Below are 22,078 nucleotides of genomic sequence, written 5' to 3'. Positions count from 1 at the left end.
TGTGCCTACAGTTTTGCAAAGTGTGTGTTACAAAATTGCAAACTGAGTGCAAAGCAGTTTTTGTGCTTTTAGTTTTGCAAACTCAGTGAGTGGTTTTGCTATAAGTCTGAATAGTTTTAGAGATTGTGCTACAGGAATCACAGTTAGGGTTTAAGCATTCAGAAAAAACTGTAAAGTAGCACATTGCTGCGTGTGTGTGTGTTTGATCACATAGTTGGCAACTTAACGTTGTGATGCATACAACTGAATGTTACTTTCTGCATCTAAAACCAGACTGTGCAATGAAATGTTATCCATCTGTGGATGTGTGCGGAGAATATGAGATATGTGAAGTACATGGAATGGCAGGCGAGTGTGTTGATGATGAGGAGGCTGCTGTAGATATAAAGCCAATCCAAGTGTCTGCTCATATAGAGTGGCTGCTTTCCAGCACCTCGGGTTGTGTAACGAGTGTGAGTGTGTGTGTGTGTGTGTGTGTGTGTGTGTGTGTGTGTGTGTGTGTGTGTGTGTGTGTGTGTGTGTGTGTGCGCGCTCCTATAGTTCCTCCACATTCGCCTGGATCAGTGAGGGTCAGTGCTTGGCAGGTCCAGCCGCTCAGGAAGAGAAAAAAGGGAAGCAATCACTAAGAATAATCACACTGCAGCAGGAATTGGATTTGCTAGAAAGGACTGTTATTGGCTGCCTGTGTGTGTGTGTGTGTGTGTGTGTGTGTGTGTGTGTGTGTGTGTGTGTGTGTGTGTGTGTGTGTGTGTGTGTGTGACTCAGCTCACAGCTCAGCTCTGGTATCCCCCTTGGCGAGCATTTAGAATTACTTAAGCCTTCACTGCAGATAATTAGCATTTTCAGCGGCTATCACACTGCAGATCAGAGCAGCACGCTGTGAGCTTCGGTGTCGACAGCGTGCTGTGCATTGCCGACCTTGGAATGCAACACAAACATCACATGCTCCTGTTTTGGTCCCACAAGAGGACGAGAGCCTGTTTTTCTCTTCGTGTGCCCGTCCTATCACAGCCAACTTGTTGTACTTGAAATGAGGAAGAGTAGAAGGATGAAGCAGTTTTCAAAATGTTTCTCCTCTCTTCTTTCTGTACAGTGACACCAGCTGTTAGCTGCTATTGCTGCTCCTGTCCTACCCGAGTCAGTTTTTTTTGCACCCTGAAGCAGTCCGCACCATGACCTCCTCTCCGCTGGTTTCTCGAGCCAACATGGACATCCTGGATGAGCTGCAGCTGATTGCTGCCCAAAATTTGGAGAGACTAGAGGTCAACAAGTACTACGAGGTGATCAGAGAGCTGGGCAAGGGAACCTATGGCAAGGTGGATCTGGTCATTCACAAGATCAGAGGTAAGGGACCACCACAGAGTACATGACGTCTTAAGTGATTGCGCTGTCACCTTTTTGTTTTGGTCTCTGCACCTTAAGTGTAATTTTGCTTTTGGCTCCTAATGAGATGTCCCTTTGTTTAGACAGAAGTGTTAATAGTTAGATTAGTGGATGGAATGCTAAATTGCAAGCTTGGTTAAATAACTGCATTCATAAATGTACAGACAGAAACCTCCTTAGTGAAAAGTTACAGACTAATAATTAAAATAGCAGAAATCTCAAGCACGGTCTTCTTGGATAGACGACAACACCCCCAACTGGTCATGGCAGATGGCTGCGCCTCCCTGAGCCTAATTCTGCTGGAGGTTTCTTCCTGTTAAAAGGGAGTTTTTCCTTTCCACTGTCACCAATTGCTTGCTTGAAGGGGGTCATCTGATTTCGGGGGTTTTCTCTGTCTTTACCTAACAATATAAAGCGTCTTAAGGCCCCTGTTGCTGTGATTTAGTGACATAAATAACGCTGAATTGAATTCAAAGAGTTTCAGTTCACTCCAATCAGCACAGGGGTTTAACTTTAAGCCTCAACAAAATCTAAATAAGTAAGTAATTTAAAATAATACCTCAGTAAAGTCGTGATACAAAAACTGGTTTTTTTGTGCATCTGTAAAAAAAACATCTGTATTTTTCCCAAAAGGTACAAAAATGGCACTGAAGTTCCTGAAGAAGAAGACAACCAAGCTGAAGTCTTTTCTACGGGAGTACAGCATCTCCCTGTACCTGTCTCCGTGCCCCTTCATCATCAACATGTTTGGCATCGCCTTCGAGACCGACGAGTACTACGTGTTTGCACAGGAGTACGCCGTGGCGGGAGACCTCTTCGATATAATTCCTCCACAGGTGCTGATTCGCAGATAACGATAGTAATACAGATGATTACTGATCCACAGTCAGAAGAAAGTTGGCTTAAAACTGTAAAATCCCCTGAATAAAATAGTGCTTTTCCTTTCTTTGGCCCTCAAGGTCGGTCTTCCTGAAACAGTAGCAAAGCGCTGTGTACACCAGGTAGCCATCGCTCTGGACTACCTGCACTGTAAGAAGCTGGTCCATCGGGACATTAAGCCTGAAAACATCCTCATCTTTGACCGAGAGTGCCGCAAGGTCAAGCTCTCTGACTTCGGAATGACTCGCCGGGCTGGCTCACCAGTGAAAAGAGTGAGTAGTGTTTGAGTTTTGTACGCTTTTATATTCGCACGTTTCCTCCAGTGACTGTAACCTGTTGGGTTTTCCCTCCAGGTGAGCGGCACCATCCCCTACACAGCTCCGGAGCTCTGCGATGTGTCCCGCCACGAGGGCTTCTGCGTGGACTACAGCACTGACGTCTGGGCCTTCGGTGTGCTGCTGTTCTGCATGCTGACTGGTAACTTCCCTTGGGAGAAGGCTCTGCCCTCTGACTCTTTCTACCAGGAGTTCATCCGTTGGCAGAGGAGGAGGACGAACACGGTGCCGTCGCAGTGGAGGCGCTTCACCGAGCAGGCCCTTCGCATGTTCCGCCGCCTGCTATCGGTGGAGCAGGACCGCCGCTGCTCCGTCAAAGAAGTGTTCGGGTACTTCAGCCACTCCTGGATGTTAGACGCGGAGAACGATAACAACAACGGCAACATGGTTGCTGGAGGTGGCGGCGAAAGAGTTAGTGGCGGAGGCGGCGGAGGCGGCGGAGGCGGCGGCGGCGGAGGAGGTGGAGGAGGAGTCCGTGGGGAGGTGGACGGCACAATCTCGTCATCATCGTCCGGGGAAGAAGACGAGGAGCATCTCGTGGAGAGGATGAAGCAGCAGACTCTGTCACCTCGCTCCCCAGTGTCGCCCCTCTCTCCCATGTTGCCAGTGGCGGTGAAGAGGGGGAGCGGAGGCAGCGGGGCCAAAGGAGGGATGATGGAACCCGGCGGGGGCCACCATTTCGTGTCCGTCTCCACCAACAGCTCCGTGTCATCCACCAACAGCTACGATCGAATGCCCCGAGAAAACGGCTCACCTGGCGGCCGCATGCTAGTGCCGACACCCATAGAAATCTGCGTCTGAGCATGTCAGGGCTCACCGGCACACACTTTTATACCTCTCATCCAACCACGTAGATGTTCATGCATGGGAAAAGAAACAAAGCGATAACAAAGCACTAACACGTCTCCTGTTTTAAACATTGTGGGAAAGGAAGAGCGCAGACACACACGCGCCGGAGGACTTCCGAGGACGTCTTTGTAGAACGCACACATTCCTCATGATTGGTCGAATGTCCTGTTTTAACACTTGGAATTCAAGGACACGTTCAAAATGCAAGTGTAGAAAAATGAAGAAAAAAACGCTACATTAGAGATTTCACCACTAAATCGATCTGACAAGAAGACCAAAATATATTCCTTAAAGCAATACTTGCAGCAAAAAAAATGAATTAAAATAACATAAAAAGATAAAAAAGTCAGCAGGAGTTGGGCAGAACTCCTCGTGATCTCTTCAACACTGATAAGAAGTTTTTTTTTAAGAAGCCAAGGGACAAAAGATTCGTGTTTTTGACCGAAACAGAGCTCAAGCTAACACCTTACAAGATAAAAAGACTGACTGAGCCGTGGTTTCAGTGTTTTACTTGTAACAAGAATATGAAAGTGTGAATGTGTCCGTGTGCGTCGCTGTGCGTTTGAATCTAAAACAAGTAGTTTAATATTTCTTTGAGAATTTTATTATTTATTTGAATCTTTAAAAAAAGAAGAAAAAAAAAAAGACTACACAATCTATTTTTTCTATTTTTTTGTAAGGTAGCTCTCTTTGTTTCCCATTCGACTCAGCATTGTGATATGGTGTTGAGGTATAGCTGTGTAACAGGTGTGGTATGCTGCTGTACATACTGAATACTTGCGCATTATGTGAGATGATCTACAGCTTTCCTTCATCTCAGACTAGATGGAGCGAATGCGTGCGATGTCTCTGCTCTTCACCATGAACATATCTACTTCACAGTTGGAAGACTTTTTTCTACTCACTCCTGAAATTCCGTTTGTATGATGTTCCTTTGAAGCGTTTTTTCCAAAAGAGAACAAGAAAAAGATCTGTCTGCTTTGCTCACGTTTTCATCCAGACCTTCACTTAAAAATGTGTTTTCTTTTAAACTTTGTCTGAAAAAGAAAAATGATCTGTTCCAATTAAGTGCAGGGGGAAAAAAGCAAACACTCAAGAGTCACTTTTTATAAACTGCATGACGAGTAATTCAAACTTCGAATCTGAACTGGCTTTAGGAGGAAAAAAAAGGTAAAATGTTGTGATGTGATTTATTTTTTTGCAGTAGCACAATTTCTTGCATCATGTCCCAGAGTGAATATTGCTGTTATGACCTCTTGTGACATCCTAGGGCTAAAAGAAAAAAAATCTGAATATACTTACTTAGTTTCTATCCAGTGTGATGTATTTGTAATGCTATTAATGTTGTGTGCTCATCTCACCACCTTCAGGAACTAAAAAAAAGCTAAGCATGAAGACAGAGCGAGAGATTTGAATTTGAATCAAATGTAGGGACTTAAATGTTTTGCTTTTGGATTTAAAAAACAACAACAAAACTAATCCATTCCTTTTTGACTTCATGAATATCAATTGAATTATTTTTCTTTGGGGGGGTGGATCATGCGTAGTGTGTGAATGGATGTTCTCTGTGTTGCTTTTCAGACATAAACTGCATGAAACTGTATGTGCTAAAGCCCTCTTGTGAAAAACTGCTCAGTGTTTATCCCGTCACAGGCTGTAGCACTCTATAGTTGTAGTTAGTGTACCGGTGACAAACAACACGTCAGTAGCCTCAGCTCGGATCTGACAGAGGACCAGCTCAGCCCCTCCGCATGATGCGTTGGATCAGCGAGAGAGTAAATAACTGCATCTTGTGACAATCTCTGACCTCATCGGCAGCCTCCTGATTCAGAACAAAGGACGGTCCTGATGCGGACACTGCTCCCCATCTGTCAACTTCAAGCAGCGCTGTGCTGTGCGGAGTAAACCGTGCGAGCCCAAGCACATCCCACACTGGCATGACCGTATGAAGCCACATTACCTCATCGCGTCATTGTTCCTTTGCAGCGTTCACTCCGAAACCATCTTTCAACATTCGCGCTCTTCCCAAATAAACGTGACGTGCTTGAAGCACCCATGGCAACGTGCAACGATAAGCAACGTGAGGATTCTTGTAAATAGAGACACGTGGGAGGTTTTATTGACAATTCTTGTTACGTAAAAAAGAGCCGACACCAAACCAGTCTCCCAGTAGTGTAGACATTATTATTGATTGGTTTGTGAATTTGTGTTTTCAGCGTCACCACTTTGCTCTTGCTTGGAAAGCAGATGTGTCAAGCCAGAGGTGGATCTGACTATGAAGCCATGTTATGCGTTTTGTCAGTCACAAGTCACTGGCCAATGAGCATGGCCTCCATAATTCGCTTTTCTGACAAAAATTTGCAAAGTGAAACGAATGATGTTTTTTTCCATTTACCACACATGGCTGGAATTCCTATTTTAGCCACAGGGATCATCGCCTGGTGGTCAGTATAAACAGTTTGGGTTTAAAGCACCTCTTTAATGGTTTCACTTTTCAGACATGGACACCATGGCCACCTTTAATACTATTTCTGTAAAAGGGCCAGTACGTAGGGCTCGGTGATATTAAATGATAAGACTGCAGATTGCCAGCAGCTCAATACAACTTCTGGTGGCTTTCACCTCATTTCAAACACAAAAAATGGCCCTAATAGAGCCTTTGTTTCTTTGGCACATTCTGGGCTACACAGGCTCTCATGCTGCTCTACAATATTTCATTTTCCTTTAAGCTAAGTTTAGATTTGCTATAACTAAAGGGGACCTATTCTGCTCCTTTCAAAGTAATTGTTATTTATTTTAAACTGAAACGAGCTACTTTAGCTCCTCCCCTCTAAGACAACTTTCTTCTGATTGGCTGCCGATTGTAAACAGAAGGTTTGAATAGCAGACAGGTGGGATGACAGTGTCTGCAGCTAAAGCTATGTTCCTGGGATGACTGTATTGAGTATATCACCTCCCTCTCGTGACATCATATTGATCCAAGGGTAGCTATCAGAACCTGAGTGTTTAAAACAAGTTTTAAGGTAGTTTTCAGCTCACAGGCATTATACATCCAAAGACCTCACTATCTAAGCATCATTAATATGAGTATCTAACACTGTAACAGTATGTTTATGACAAAGACATGAAAATGAATAAAAGGTTCCCTTTACTTTTATGCTATGTAGGCAGTTGAGTTTTGAAAATTGTGTTTAGCAAACAGGATCCGGGATTTTTTTCATCTGTGTCAAACAACCCCTGAATTCAGTGTTTTTAAGCTGTCTTAGTTTGGTGTCATTCAGCTTGATTTTTCTGAATTATTCTCTTGCATTAGTAAAGAGATCAACATTAGCTTATCATACCCCTAATGTAAGAATAGCCTGATGTTGCTTTTTACACAAGTAAATTTTTAATTATGTCGCGTATTTTGAAATTGAAATATTCAATTTTCTTCTTTAGCCTTGCTTCTTTTTTCCAAGCATGGAACCATCCGTAGCTAAATTAGCTAGCTAACATTTTGATAGTGGAGACAGAGCTATTGGTAAAGTCAGATGTTTTAGCATCGTCTTGCCAACATTCTTTAAAACAGAAAATTTGACTTTTTATCACGTTGTCTTATAAAACATTATACCCAAACCTCCAGTCTAACCTAACAATCCAAAGTAACTGCTGTTGTTAGTTATAGACAATTAGCCAACAGGATGTTATTTCTAATGAATGAATGATGATCAGTTGCAGTCCCTGTTTTATGAGTTAGCAAGCAAAACACAGAATATCAAAATACCAAAAAGTAAATCTTTATTTTGAAAGACACGCCCCGTACTGCTGTAGTTTCCTATCAGAATAATTTTAAGATAGTAAATGATTCACTAGAACTTGTGGTACAAGCACTGTGCTCAGATGAAATACCAGTGCAGTATACAGTACGCTGCAGACGAGGACACATCCGTTCACAAGCTGGGAGAGAAGATGAGTGACACAAAACTAGAAAGTGAGATGTGCATTTGTCATACGCCACCTCCCCCTTGATCCCTCCCAGCGTCTGAGTCAGCCACCGCTGCCTCCTCATCCTATTCATATTGTGACGTGCTGTAATGGCGTTCCAGTGTCTTTCTGTCCGGTGACATAGCTGTATTTCAAAGCATCATGGTTTTTGTGGAGTTTTAGTGAGTAGATGACCACAGCACTAGAACTTGTACCCGGTTCTGTCTTTGCAATACAACTGTCTTCCTGTAAGCTGAGATTTAGTCAATAAAATAAGAATTCTTGTTCGAGTGATATTTGCATTTTTCTTGTTTTTCCCCTCCCAAGAGTTCTTTGTTATGCAATTGAATTTCATACAGGTGAAATTATGTAATCGCATTCACACAAGGGAATCTTTAGGGGCACCTAATACCGTAAAGAATGTGGACAAATTTTATAACCAAGAAGAAATAAGTAACTTCAACACTCCATGGTAACCTGTGAATAGGCACTTGGTGATGGTGGGGGAAAAGAACTTCCTTTTAGCAGGAAGAGACCTCTGGCAGGAAAGGTTTAATTTTAAATTTTAATATGGGGGCTCAGGTTAATGATGTTCATATAGTGCACTGAAATTTATAAATGAATAAAACAAGAATAGTAGATAAATTACTTCTAGTATTGTATGAGTTGAAACCACAAAATATTTTGAATAAAGGTATATGCTGCTAGTAAAGTATTTTGGATATATGTTACAATGTTTCCATAGAAACGTAAATGCTGGGTGGCTGAGTACAGTGTCCAAGTATAATTCAGAAGAATAATTTCAGATTTTAGTTAATGCACCAGTTTTAAGGCGAACCCTTTAATTATCAAACGCGAGGCAAAGGTTCAATCATGTTTACCAGGATTTTTCAAAGTAAGTTAAAAAAAAATTATTTGCACCAAAGCAGATAAGAGGAGAATCATGCACAGAATTGTTTCTGCCATTTAATATGACGATCGTTAAGACATGATGGTGAATTATGCCTCTGTATATCAGGAGGAGGACTTTAAATTCAATTCTGGATTCAGGGAGCTGACACAGTAACTAACTTCTAATATTTAAGCCTAACGAGGCCATAGACGCCTGATAGCATGCAGCTAATGATGAATTAGCTTGTGACCTTCAATTTTTTACTAAAAATCACAGTAAAGAGCGTTTGTTTTATAGTTTAACCGTGTACTTTATTTTCATTTTTGATAATTGTTGTTCTTTTCCCGCCCCTCTAGGACATTGTAACTAATCAATTTTCTTGAAAATATCAAATCACTCTGATCCCAGCAAATACTTGGAATCAGACTGATACTGATACACCATTCTTTATTCAGTTATTAGTTGTTATTAATATCTGGCTCTCTTCCACAGCGTGCTTTTGCCCTGTCTTCCTTTCTCCCCCCAGCCGGTCAACCGCAGATGGCCGCCCCTCTCTGAGCCTGGTGCTGCCGGAGGTTTCTTCCTGTTAAAAAGGAGTTTTTCCTTCTCACTGGTGCCAAAGTTCTTGCTCATAGAGGGTCATATGATTGTTGGGGTTTTCTCTGTTTTCTTTGTATTACTGAAGCCTTAAAATATAAAGCACCTTGAGGCGACTGTTGTTGTGATTTGGCACTGTATAAATAAAATTGAATTGAAACTGAATAGAATGGACTTCAAAGGAAAAATGAAATAAAAAGTCAAAAGGCAGTCAAACAAGAAAACAGAGTTAAGAGAATGGCAAACTGCATTGTAGCCCTTCTTTTACACTTTGTTTTATAATAATAATGGATTGCATTTATATAGCGCTTTTCGGGACCCTCAAAGCGCTTTTACAATTCCACTATTCATTCACTCTCACATCCACACACTGGTGGAGGCTACAGTTGTAGTCACAGGGGCAGACTGACAGAAGCGAGGCTGCCATATCGCACCGTCGGCCCCTCTGGCCATCACCAGTAGGTGAAGTGTCTCGCCCAAAGACACAACGACGAGACTGTCCAAGCCGGGGCTCGAACCGGCAACCTTCCGATTACAAGACGAACTGCCAACTCTTGAGCCACGATCGCGCTTTTAAATAGTAGATTTACTCATGCATGAGTTCCACCTGTCTTTGTGTTTTTGCTAAGTGTTTGTGAGCTGTTACATTCTCATAAAGACAAAGCAGGTGAAATATGGTTATGAATTAAACAGCAAATGCATTGCTAACTAGATATTTCACATAACAGCTGTTAATGTCAAACTTAATATCATGAATTAATAAGGGAGCTTTTCTGTTGCATGAACTTTGGCGCCCTCTGCATCCCAGTAAAGTTACTGGTTATTACCAGTAAGGCTTTCAGTAGTTTTGGATCAGTGTGATTTTATAAAATGTCCTTTTGAACAACCAAGACAAAGTGGATTAAGTAAGGGCCCTGTCAAAGCTGGATAATTGTTATTCAGATTACATCTTTTAAACAACTGCGCCCAGAGCAGCATCTACGGTTTTATCCAGTTACTGGAGGTGTCCCAGGTTTAAATGCTTTCATCCCTTCCTTCTCTTTTAGGGGTGTGTGGTTGTTTTATGTATTGCATTCAACAAAAATCTGTAGATGGCTGCAGGTTTATGCTGCTGTCCCTTGTCTGCTTTCTTCCCAACCATATAAATAAAAAGACAAAAATGTCTCAACTTTGGAAAAACTGAGCCAAACTGTGGACATCACCTCAGTATGCAGGATGAAGGGATAAATGCTATAACTATATATCAATTTCACATTTATTTTTAATCATAATATATAATTTCATATTAGTCATTCTGATGCTTTGCAGTATTCTAATATGTCTATATTATGAGATAAAAACTTTACTCAAGATAAAGATAAAAAATTCTTTCAGAAAAACAGTGAACAAAATATTTATTCTTAAACAATTACATGACCTCTGGTGCTCCAACAAATGGACAAGACAATACAAAAAAAGTTACCATAAAAATAAGACGATGACAAAAGTGTGACAGTGAAGCAGTCCATGTCCTAAAACAAAACACCGCATCACTGACGGACACATGGAGGCGGCGTTGGAATGTGACGAGTAGTGTGTAACCAGGACAGAAAAAAGGCGTTACATCTGAGGAGATGAGCACTTCCTGCTACATGTGTCATTGCTCCAGTCAATGTGGGGTTGACACAACAGAAGAAAACAAACATAAAAACCCATTCGAATATCTGAGATTCAGCCCTGAGATTAACACACATACAACATAGTTTTAAAAAAATCCAAGCATTTTGCAAGACTGTAATAATAAAACATTCTCCAAAATCTCTATTTGGTACAAGTGCTTGAAACTGGAAAACGAAAAACAAAGAACTACAGGCTCAGTGACACACCTGCTTACTTAAAAATGGTTGATTAAAACATTTATTATTTCACTGCAACAAAATATAAAAACGGCAAAACAGAAAGATGGCACAAATGGAACAGACATGGTGTTTTCAGGGTAGGGAGATGTGTGTGTTTGTATCCTGCTGCTGCTGGTGAGACACTAAGCAGACGAAGCCTTCAGCTGCCTCTGTGTGGATGTCTGTTGACATCGAGTAATGGCTTAATGGGCCTCACACAGCACAGCGCTGCTCCTAATGGCGCTAAGGAGAAGTACACAGACTTTAACACCAAAACTGATCACAAAGACTTTTTCTTCTAAAACAAAAAACAGAGTCTGACGTCCTCAACAGGTACGCTGGGTTTGAGCCAGTCCCACAGAGTAGGTGAGCACCTGTGCAGTCAGAGGGTTTTACTAGGAGGCGGCCCAGCACGTATCTGGTATTACTAACAACAGAGTCTGCTGCATAAAAGTGCATGCAAGCTGCCCTCAGGAACACCGTGTGCAGTACATCCACGGATTTGTTGTTGGACCACAAGCTAGTGAAGGAACACTGAGTCCATGTAGCGCTGGTAAGTCAGATAAGGCTTCTTCAAAAGCAGCATGTAGGCCCAAGTAAAGACATCAGGAACCTTAATACTAGCGCGGCCATTCCTATTCAATTTAAGACTGATGGAACACCAGAGTAACTGTTGCCCCTCCTTGTTGGGTCTGAAGTCAAGTGAGCAGCTGAGTGGTCCTGTAGTCTAAGGGGGCTGGTTTGTTGAGATGATGAAAGGGAAATCTAACACAGGATTCCCTTTCCTTAAGGAGTGGAAGAAAATTAATTGTTTAATAATTTATAAACCCCTAACACAGCTCCTAACAATTCAGACTGAAGTTTGTAAAGATCCAAACTGATTTAAAGATCGTACAGGCAGAAATTCTCTCAGGCCGAGGTGGGAGGCAGGCAGTTGGATCTGACTATTTTAAGTTGACAAGGTGACCAATGAGCCTCAAAAGCCAGATATAAGAGCCTGAAGCCAACAACGTTTGGAGGCAGTGGTCAGCTGAAGACAGTAATACTGCAGCTGGAGCAGAGGGCCAAAGTGCTTCCTGTGAAAATACATTCAAATACATGCACGCTTTGCGGCTCGCTCAGTAACACCTGCTGGGTGAATCTGCACGGGAAACAGAAACCATAATGATCCAACAAGGTGTTGCATTAAATCTGGAACCCTGTTGTGTTGACGATAATCAGGTACCTTTACTCTGGGAGGGTACTACCTTGAACCACCAGCCCCTTCTTTCTGTCTCCATGACTGGCTGTTTAATTCAACATCAAAACTGCTTTAGCAATAACTTAAAAAACAAACAAACACAACACTCAATCCAACCTCTTTGACAATTGCTAAAGAAACCAATACAAGAATAAATAACCCAAATATAATCAAATACTTAGAAAATCTTTAAAAAAAAATTAAATATCTTTGATTGTTATTCATATTTAATTCAGAAGAAGAAGAAAAAAGAAACCAAAACATCCCATATAAATAACTACACAAATAACAAATTCAGCATGTTACTTCAAGAACGGTTCTCGTCAGTCCGCGGGTGGTGTTGGCTGATAAGTACTGTCAGACTGGACTGAGGGAGGTGACCGGGGTCCTCCAGTCCCAGTGCCTGGTGGGGGTTAACAGTGCAGTTGAAGGACAGAGGGTGAAGTTAAGGTTTGCGGGTGCTAGCTGTCAGTCAGAACAACCCTGGTCCAGTGTCGCCATGGTTACCAGCGAGGTGGTGGGAAGGCCTGCGAAAATGCTACAGGTGAATCTTCTAACAGGAGAAAAACAAAAACAAAAAAACCCCTCTCAATGCATTTCATAGAGAGCAAAAAAAGTAGCAGCAGCTGCCACTACATGAGTCATCACACCAGGGTTCGGGATCCTAACCACCAGTAGCTCGAGTGATAAGAGCAGGTCGATTTGTCTCAATGTTTCTCATTTGTTTCCCATTTCCCTTAGTAAAAACTTAACCATGCTTTGTTAAAGTAAACCCTCCGATCTAATAAAACTAGCTTATATGTTTTTAACAAATACACTATATTGCCTAAAGTAATCACTCATCTGCCTTCACATGCATATAAACTTGAGCGAACACTATTCTTAATCCATAGTGACTAATATGATGCAGGCCCACCCTTTGTAGCTGTAATAGCTTCTGTTCTTCTGGGAAGGCTTTCCACAAGTTTTAGGAGTGTTTATGGGAATTTTTGACCAGTCTTCCAGAAACACATTTGTGAGGTCAGACACTGATGTTGGATGAGAAGGCCTAGCTAGCTCAGTCTCTGCTCCAATTTATCTCAAAGGTGCTCTGTCGGGCTGAGGCAGGATTCTGTGCAAGCCAGTCAAGTTATCCACACCAAACTCTCTCGTCCATGTCGTTATGGGCTTTTCTTTATGTACTGGTGCACAGTCATGTTAAAATTGGAGCGGGTCATCTCCAAACTGTTGGGACCATGAAAGTGGCCAAAATGTTCCTTTTACTGGAACTAAGGGGCCGAGTCCAACTCATACCTCACACCATAATGCCCCCTCTACCAGACTTTACACTTAGCACAGTGTAGTCACACAAGTACCATTCTCCTGGCAACCACCAAACCCAGACTCGTCCATCGAATTGCTCAACGGAGAAGTGTGATTCGCTGCTCCAGAGAACATGTCTCCACTGCTCTGGAGTCCAGTGTCAACATGCTTTACACCCATGCATCCAACACTTTGCATTGTGGTTGATGATGTAGCTGCTCAGCCATGGAAACCCTTTCCATTAAGTTCTGTACACACTGTTCTTGAGCTAACCTGAGTTGCTGTCTTTCCCATTCACTTCCAGATTGTTATAATATCATGAACAGTTAATGGAAACAGTTAAATGAAATCACTCATTTCTGGCTGCATTTCGATGTTCTAGAGGTAACAGCACGTCTACATATGATTTGATTGTGGCTGAGGTTAAACTAAAACCATGCTCAATACTGTTTTTCAGGAAGTTGATGCCTCGTGCAAATCGGTACTGTGGGTTTAGAAAACGAGCTAAATTAAAATTAGCTTGTGTACTTTTGCCGCTCAGCAGATACCCCAAACCAAGATAACCACTATACTGGCTCACAGCTTTAAAAATACAAAAAACGCTCTCTTGTTGCCCGATATATTTCAACTGTCAGTGGTTTGATCAGCAGAAAGCAGAAAAAGTATTTACTGACCTCACGAGGTTTCTGTCCCCTTTCGTCCCATCTGCTCCCTGGAGGGGCCTTTGAATGTCTTGTTCTAAGAAGACATCACAAATCCAGAGGTTACGTTTTTAAATGATCACAAGCCAAATCTTCAATAAGAGCAAACATACATTTTAAAAGCGCACACAAATACAGTTTTAAAGAGCACTGCTGCTCACCTTGTGCTTCTTACACTTCATGGAGAAGTTTTCTTCAATGAGTACACAGTCTGCAGAACAAGAACAGAACAGGAGTTGGCAACGATGCACTGATTCATCTGCAAGGCTCAAACGCCCCCACGTGCAAGTTCAGCCTGAGCGGAAGTGATAAGAGCCAACAGCCCTTCACAAAGGAGCTATTTTCAGAACAGTGCACATGCGTGCACGCACACACTGAGCACAAAGCAACAGTCGTGGGTGTATGTGTTCAACTTTAACTTTGTACCTGTTAAAGTTTAATTTGAGACTTCAGATGTGGAGCAAAAAAAGTAAATAAGAAAGAGTAAAAACAGTAGTCAGAGGGGCAGATGGCATACATAAATCTAAAGTTACTCCATCAAAGTGTGGGTGGTGGCAAAAATTCCAATCACCAGAGGAAAACCTGCAGGGCTGCGTGCTACTGTAAGTAAATTCAACACTCAAGATAAGCCTGAAAAAATAGACTGTATATAAAAGATGAACCTGGCCACCAAGCCCTAAAACATACTTCGCTTTTTTGACTATTAGAGAAAAAAATGCTGTATTTAAGAAAACTTGGAACTACCAGTTAAGACTATAAAACACTCCGTAAAAGGTTTACGGATGTCACCTAGAGCCAGGGCCGTTTTCCCGCGGACTTCTACACAACTGAAAGCATTTTTCCCCAAACACAGGCGCCAGCAGAAAGAATCCAAGTTTGAGGCACTTCTGCATTGGCCAGAGTCAAATATGCACAAGGAGATTACTTCAGATTGTATCACTTCCCCTGCATTATCTCATTTTTATTTTGTGACAAAAGTCAAAGGAGCCTGGCTGATTGGGACCCACACCCATTTTCACACCTTGGCTCAGGTGATTAGAGGATCATCAGGGGGTCCTTTTGTCCCTCTGTGGGGGGGGGGGGATACTCCCACTGGGTTTAAATCTGGGACTCTCCGCCATTTGACCTTAGAACTGAAGAAGCTTCTCGGATGAGAGGTGAAACGTCTTCAAGCAACTTAAAGGAGTCCAGACGCTTTTCTTTGCAAGCTCCTTTGACTACGATGACCTGGATGACTGAGAACCTTCACAGACATTTCGTGACAAAAGTTTCAAACTATGACGAAAATTATTGGTCAATGAAATTAATTCGGGTCCATCTTTTACATGCAGTCTACAACTTAAGCATGCATGCAAATTTTAAAATTGCACAAGACTGGCATGATAAGAGTTTTTGCTCTGCTGCGTACCTGACTCCAGAGCACACCTGTAGTGGTACTTGTTGGGGCAGCCTTTGAAGAAACAGCCCAGCGTAGCACCTGGGTCATTGCACGCTGAACACGTCTGAAAAAACAGCAGATGAGGTTAAGAGAAGACATCGTGCACACTTCTGCAAGCTGTGATTTCCATTTTTACTACATGGGACAGGATATATAGCACTAAGGTAATTACTATATAGTTTTAATTAAAACACTGCCTTCAGCAGCAGTCGTCATAATGTACAATGGCTGATGTAAACAGTGAGGCTCTTTAACAGTCTTTCAAAATAAAGCGAAACCGAAAGGCTGCATTTACCACCAATCTGACACTGGTCTGACTCACGATGGTTTAAGATGGTTAACACCTTATCACCTTGGGAGAAATTGAAAGAACGCTGCCTTGGTGTACCCTTCATACAGGAGACACTTTGACTTTAAGATGCCAATGTTGATCTTCAGTCGTATCAGGCATCAAACTAAAAGTCCCCGAGGCATGCTCAAGCTAAAATATACTATCACCTCTATTAATTTCTATGCATAACTCCTACTCCGGTGGCTGCAGGGACATGCTGGCACTAGCTGCTCCTCCAGCTGCAGTGTCTCAAGTGTATGTGTAGAACAATGGATGAACACAAGCTAGCTCAGGTTATCTTGAGCTGTATGACCTCAACCAACAGTCAAAAGTTTGCCGTGACACATTTTGCAGGGACTGTTTTATGAAACACACATTTGATATCATCATATAAATATCGAAGGCCTTAAGTTATGCAAGATTTCTAATAATGACTTAAAAAGAGATCAATGTTTAATTTAATGATCTTATCTTAAAAAGAGGCAAATGAAACATTGGGGGAATTCTGGACTAGGTCATCTGAACTACATGCTGAATAAGGATAGTTTCAGAAACTAGAACCTTTAAATCAACTTTCGGTCATTTTCGCCTTTTCTCACAAGGTTTCTAACTGGTTATATCAAATAGGTTATAAAGAGCTAAATTAGAACCTAACTCTGACTGCACAGTGCTTGTAATTATATGGTTGTAAAGCCACTGGCACCATTTTTCTCCTTAAGAATAACGGCCTTGGAGGACCCATGTTGGAACCGGGAGTGGCGTCACTCTCGAGGTTACCAAGTCTTGGTAGCAAAGTTGGAAGATCCGGATTTCATTTGCTCCTCAGCAAGGGGGAGCGTATATATTTATTACTAATACATCACTAACAACACTCCCTATGCTTGGATTTCAGTACTTAAAAACACTGCTGCAGCACGTTCACAGACAGAACCGGGTCAGTGCATATGACTATTTTAGCCAGTAGAAAATATACAACAGTAGCTACACAGACTACAGTTAGTGAGACTGCTCCAGGTTTCCGAGTTGGACGCCTGAGTTCAGGGAGGTGTTCCAGGTGAGAAATCCTGACTGGCTATTTGCAAATTTTGACTTTTGGCCTCAAAAGAGAATGCACTGTACCCATCTTACTGTGTAGATGGTTAAAACTTTGCCAAAAAGTAAAGAGATCTCCCCAAAAATAGTGTCTCACTGTCGTTTTCCCTGCACCAATAATTTCCAGTGTTTTTCTAACTGAGCTAATAAGCTAATTATTCACATTTCCTCTTGCAGTGATTTGAAAGCATTTAAAATATATAACTCTCTTACAGGCACAGAAAACAAGCCACCTGCAGTACATTAACATCACAATGCTGCTTTCATTTCCAGCTTCATTATATCAGCTATGAGTCCATGTGCTATTGTGCAACACTCCAAATTTAAAGTGCAGATTTACCGTCTCCTGGCCTACTTTGACAGCCTCCTCCAGGCCGTACACTTTGCCCTTCACAAGGAACACGCCTGCAGACCAGATGCCGCAGTCTTCATGAAGCCAGTATTCACAAGGTTGGAGAAGCAACATAGGGGGGCTATACCAGTCCTCCACATTCGCAGAGCTAGCATCTGACCGCACGCGTTTAGCTGCAGGGCTGCCTGTGCCGATGGTGCTGATGTTCCATCGGTGGTTCTCTATTAGGCCCCTCTTCTTCAGCTGAGCTCCAGGCCTCAGGGCCCGCACAGCGGGCACAGCGGCACATTTCCTCCCCCTTCCTCTCATGCTGCAAGATGAAGAGTCCGAATCACTGTAGTCATCCTCTTTGAGGCCTAAAGTGCTGGCTGGTTTTTTGGTGCTCGGCTGGTAACCTTCAGGGAAGTAAGGGCCGTGAAGGTCCCCCAAGTCCATGGCGTTGGCTGACTGCCCACACAGGCAGCAGATAAGAGGGCGCTGATCCTGACCGTGAGTGGACACCCGGCCCAGCTGCAGACAGGAAGTGCTGGGTACGACTGCAGAAATGAAGCCGCTGGTATTAGCCTGCTGCTGCGAGCCCTTCTTGTGCTGCGCCCTTACCTCCTCTGGGTAATTGACGACAGTACACAGCGACGGAGAGGACTGCTGACGCTCCACGTGGATAAACGGAGAGAAACTGTCTGGCCTCATATCCCTTTTATCCTCCTTGTAGTTGACATACTTGAGCTTGATCTCAGGCTCTTTTGGGGAAAACATGGACGAAGACTGACCCGCTTTATGTTTCTTTCGCCTTCTTTTGGGAGTGCGAGCAGCCTTCGTCTTGGCAGTGGGTGACGCTTTGCTAGCAGGAGATCTGCTGTTGGCTTTGCCTTGGTTTTTCTTTGGAGATTTTGATGGTGGTGAAAATCTTGCCACCTGGATTTCCACTGAGGGGTCTGGCTGAGGAAGCAGTTCAGGCTCCTCCTTTGAGTTATTATGTAGAGCAAACTGAGGACTTGACTGTGGGGAGGTTTTCCTCTTTGACTTCACAGGGCTAGTTTCGGGTGGGTGCACAGGTTGGGAAACATTCACCGGTTCAGTCTTTGAACTCTCTCTCCGCGCAGCAGACCGGGGGCTTTTTGGAGGTGCGCTGCGCCGCGACTTTTTAGAATTACCGATCATTTCTGAATCAGAGGTAGAGTCTTTGCAGCTGTCAGTATTCAGGTTATTTGATTTGCCTCTTTTCAGAGGAGTTACTGCTTTCTGTTTCACTGGTTTCGCTGAGGCAGACACTTTTACTCGGCTTCTCCTTTTACCTGCTAACACAGAGTCTTTCTTCTTAGAAATAGATATAGTGGAATCGCTAGATGTTGACTGGGAAGCATTAACTTTGTTACTAGTGCGTATGCATCCTGATACTTTATACCTGCTTGAATTTATATTCATAACTATGGCCTCTAGCCGTGTCCCTCTGCTGGAACGTATTGGCAGCTTCTTTTCTTTCAAACTTCTCTCTAGTGCCTTTGCATTCCCGTTCATGTGAGGAATAACAGTCTTGTGATTGTTTTCAGGAACTTCCGCTGCACAAACATCATCTGTCAAGTCGATCAAAGGCTCCAGCGCAGCCTTTCGTCTACTGCCCGGCTGTTTATTTTCATCACTTGAATCCAACCTTGTGGTGCCATCGCTGATGCCAGAGCTTGGCTGAATGGCCCCTTCTGTATTCAAGCTATCACACGAGACCCCCTCAGTTGTCTCAAGATAAGAGTTGTCGCCGCTGGGTGAGCTCGAGGCCTGAGGCAGCACAAATACATCTTCCACATCGTCCAGTGAGGTAGCAGAGGGGGAAACAGGGTCCTCCAGAGGACTTATATACTCCCTGCTCAGTGAACAAAGGTCTCTGGCACCCGCACTGTCTGAGGCAACCACCTGCTCTGGTGTCTTAGACATGAGAAAGAGCACCTCAGCGCCTGCTTTCTCCTCGTCCTTCTCTGTGACAGGGGTGACAGTCTCTGGAGAGGATTCGGCACATGCTCCTGAACAGTTATCCAGATGTGGGCTGTCATCACCAGCAAGGCTGTGATTCTCACCGAAAGTGACTCCACTGTTACACTCATGAGAGTCCTGTGTTCTGTCCACATTGTTCTCCAGTCCCCCTTGAGCCTGAGACAATGACTGAAAAAGTTCCGTCTGTGTGGCGAGGTCCTCGGGCCCCTCAACCTGCGCCAAGTAATGCTGGTTCACTGCATAGCCGGTCTCCCCGAGCCCTTTATCTGTGTCACAAGGAGGGTGGAGGGAGAACTTGCTGATAGGCGACACACTGTACAGAGGCGAGTGTTGAGATAGGGTGTCTTGAAAAGACAAGACGTGAGACCGGCTCACGTATGAAAGGGTGACTGTAGTGCGCGAGAAGGCATTGTCTGGCTGAATTTGATCCCCTGATTGGTGTGCGATGTCTGAGGAGCTGGTCTCTGAGAATCCCTGTAATCCAGGGTTGCTGTTCCCAGAGTTTGGGAACCAGCCGGGGCTCTTGACCATCGACAAGCCATCAAAAGCCGTCGTGGAGTTGAGGACACATTCTTCCCCTTTCCTGGCCAGGTCGATCACAGTGGGGATGCAGGAAGTAGAGAGCTCTTGAGGCTGTAGATCATCTATGCTCCCTGGTGGCTGCTCCATAACAACTGCAGTAGAAAAATGAAGAAGATATTCATGTTAGCTTATAAATGGTGGCATACAGAGATCAGTTTCTGGGTTTATTTCACCACTACACAGGATAACCAGAGTGGCTTTCCTAAGACCAAATACTCTTTCCCCCCAAAAGCTCCAAATCACAGTTTTACTTTTTACCATTACATTGAGTTGACACTTTGTTACACTGTTATTCAACACACTCAAAAGTAAGCTTATTTCATTTGAAGCAAAGAACTGAACCACAACCCCGTACAAATGAAGTCATGCTATTAAAATTAGCTTGGAAACTGACGTGTGCTTGATTTTCATTAACGCTGGAGAATATGGCAAGGGTTAACTGACAATTTACGCTTTGGCTTATTTCCAAATTGTCTTAATAGTATTAAATGTTCTGAATAAAAAGTTGTTACGTTTACCCAATAATCTCTGTCCGAACGCTGGACTGACTTTTTAACTACTAGAACTAACAGGTCGAGCTTGCTAACCACACTTAGCTTAGCCACAGCTAACGCTAGCTAGGCCCGGCTCCGGTAACATTCTCTAACTGCATTAAAGATTTGAGAACTTTAAGGGCTTTTTAGTTGAAGACTGGAAACCGTATCATACAAAACGTGATTTATCAACTTCTACTTATCGACAACAGCCACTGTTCATTTCGGCGAGGTCCACTGCCCGCAAAGTGTGATTATTCCGATAAATTGACAACTTTTATAGCTCAGTGACAGACACCGTGGGTTACATCCTACTGCGGCTCTTACTAACTTTAGTGCGAAAACAGCAGCCAATGAGATTTAAAGATGTTTTATTTTGTTTAAAATTGTGGCCTTTGCTTTATTAAATGAGTTCCGAATTGAAGAGTAGATCTTAAAGATTTAGAGAAAGACATCCTGTTCGCTAGTAGAGGTCCAAACAACACGTAAACCAAGGTATTATCAAATTACGGGTTACTTTTCATGGAGTTTGGCGAGACGTTCTCTCAATTAAAGAGAACAGCAAGCATCGGGGCAAGGCCCGGCTGGATGAAACAAAGACAGAGCGGAGGTAATGCGCTGTGCTGTTCTGCTGCTGATCAAAACTTACCCGGACGGGAGAAATCGCAGCTTTTTTAAACGTCCAGTTAAGAATCCCTCCCGCCCCACATCTCCTTCAGCAACACATCTATTCTAATGAACCCCAGTAAAAATTACAAAGTGAGAAAGCCCTAAATTAAATAAAGATCCACACACTTTCCAGGAACACACTACTCTGATAGCAGCACTGTCAAGTTGTACATAATCTAAGGCTTCCGGGCACTCCTTTCACAATAAAGTAATTACCAGTAGGTTTAGTGCTATAAAATTTTAACATGTCAATAAAAAGCAAAGTCCAAATACAAAAAAGGTTTCGCGAAATGAAACTCAGTATCTATTCCAGATAAATTAATTTGCCAGTTATCCAGCGGTTGCGTGCAAGCTGTCAAAGCTTCAGAACTTGACCTTGAAGTAGGCTAGCCTACTTCAAGGTCAAGTTCTGCTGCTAGTCACTGATGATGAAAAGTTTTTTGTGTTTTCTTTTTATTCAGCATTGCCGTCATCTGATATCGGGTGCCCTGACAAGTCAAACCGAGCAATGAAACAGTTGTCACTTGGCTAAGGAACAGAAAGGCATTATGGGAGACGAGTGGTGTGATCTAATAGAAAGTACTAATCAGTGCCTTACTTTTGAGTGTTTTATGATCTTTCGTTGCTACTGATAGCAGTATTAAAGAAAGGCCAACAACAACAACTACTAATAATAATAATAGTTCAGTTTCATTATATTAGCATCAAGTCACTACACTTGAGGTGCTTCATATTGTGAGGTACTACTAATAATAACAATAACACAGAGAAAATCCCAACAATCACACGACCCCATATGAGCAAGCACTTGGCGAAGGTGGGAAGGAAAAACTCCCGTTTAACAGGAAGTAACCTCTGACAGAAGAGGCTCAGGGAGGGGACCCATGCCACACCGTGAGCCATTGGAAGTGAGGTGAGGGAGACAGGACAAAACACAAGTTGTGGAAGAGAGCCAGAGATGAATAATAAATAATGATGAAATCCAAAGTGGTAACACACTTTAGGTTCAATAGCACAGTGGTAAGACTGAGATAAGGAAGTATTCCATCAATTAGTATACCACTAACATACACATAA

At 42.9% G+C, this 22,078-nt stretch overlaps 2 protein-coding genes across 5 annotated transcripts; one reads left to right on the top strand and one right to left on the bottom strand.

The window, feature by feature from the left end:
• The first annotated feature begins 1,172 nt into the window (after positions 1–1,172).
• On the top strand, positions 1,173–3,398 carry bsk146 (brain specific kinase 146). 4 transcript variants are annotated; one of them, XM_085360370.1, is made up of 6 exons: positions 1,173–1,344; positions 2,017–2,219; positions 2,343–2,534; positions 2,616–2,976; positions 3,055–3,178; positions 3,233–3,398. In XM_085360370.1, exons 1-6 carry the CDS (start codon positions 1,173–1,175, stop codon positions 3,396–3,398), a joined length of 1,218 nt encoding a protein of 405 aa, XP_085216496.1. The 4 variants fall into 4 exon arrangements, with proteins under 4 accessions (XP_085216496.1, XP_085216497.1, XP_085216495.1 ...); XM_085360371.1 differs by having other exon boundaries at positions 2,616–3,000; positions 3,118–3,181; XM_085360372.1 differs by having other exon boundaries at positions 1,200–1,344; positions 3,058–3,171; positions 3,229–3,398.
• Positions 3,399–12,284: 8,886 nt separating this feature from the next.
• LOC146626187 (uncharacterized) lies at positions 12,285–21,137 on the bottom strand. Its single transcript, XM_085360368.1, has 6 exons — positions 20,982–21,137; positions 17,220–19,891; positions 15,427–15,520; positions 14,180–14,229; positions 13,992–14,055; positions 12,285–12,568 (listed from the first exon to the last, which is right to left on the bottom strand). Exons 2-5 carry the CDS (start codon positions 19,884–19,886, stop codon positions 13,993–13,995), a joined length of 2,874 nt encoding a protein of 957 aa, XP_085216494.1. The 5' UTR covers positions 19,887–19,891; positions 20,982–21,137; the 3' UTR covers positions 12,285–12,568; position 13,992.
• Positions 21,138–22,078: the final 941 nt, after the last annotated feature.

This window comes from Diplotaxodon limnothrissa, linkage group LG8, assembly GCF_057381915.1.
Source record: "Diplotaxodon limnothrissa isolate DT_005_m linkage group LG8, D_limnothrissa_male_GT1.1, whole genome shotgun sequence".
In the NCBI taxonomy this organism is placed as follows: Eukaryota; Metazoa; Chordata; class Actinopteri; order Cichliformes; family Cichlidae; genus Diplotaxodon; species Diplotaxodon limnothrissa.
Note: the sequence above shows the minus strand (reverse complement) of the source record. Positions and strands in the feature narration are given on the sequence as shown.

What these genes read in the sequence shown, in the direction of transcription:
- LOC146626187 (XM_085360368.1), bottom strand. Translation starts at nt 19,886, where the DNA reads ATGGAGCAGCCACCAGGGAGCATAGATGATCTACAGCCTCAAGAGCTC. An exon ending in CAGGTGTGCTCTGGAGTCAG is followed by an intron (nt 14,230 to 15,426) that starts GTACGCAGCAGA and finishes CTTGTTCTGCAG; the next exon opens with ACTGTGTACTCATTGAAGAA. An exon ending in TGAAGTGTAAGAAGCACAAG is followed by an intron (nt 14,056 to 14,179) that starts GTGAGCAGCAGT and finishes ATGTCTTCTTAG; the next exon opens with AACAAGACATTCAAAGGCCC.
- bsk146 (XM_085360369.1), top strand. Translation starts at nt 1,173, where the DNA reads ATGACCTCCTCTCCGCTGGTTTCTCGAGCCAACATGGACATCCTGGAT. An exon ending in TCGATATAATTCCTCCACAG is followed by an intron (nt 2,220 to 2,342) that starts GTGCTGATTCGC and finishes TTGGCCCTCAAG; the next exon opens with GTCGGTCTTCCTGAAACAGT. An exon ending in CTGGCTCACCAGTGAAAAGA is followed by an intron (nt 2,535 to 2,615) that starts GTGAGTAGTGTT and finishes TTTTCCCTCCAG; the next exon opens with GTGAGCGGCACCATCCCCTA.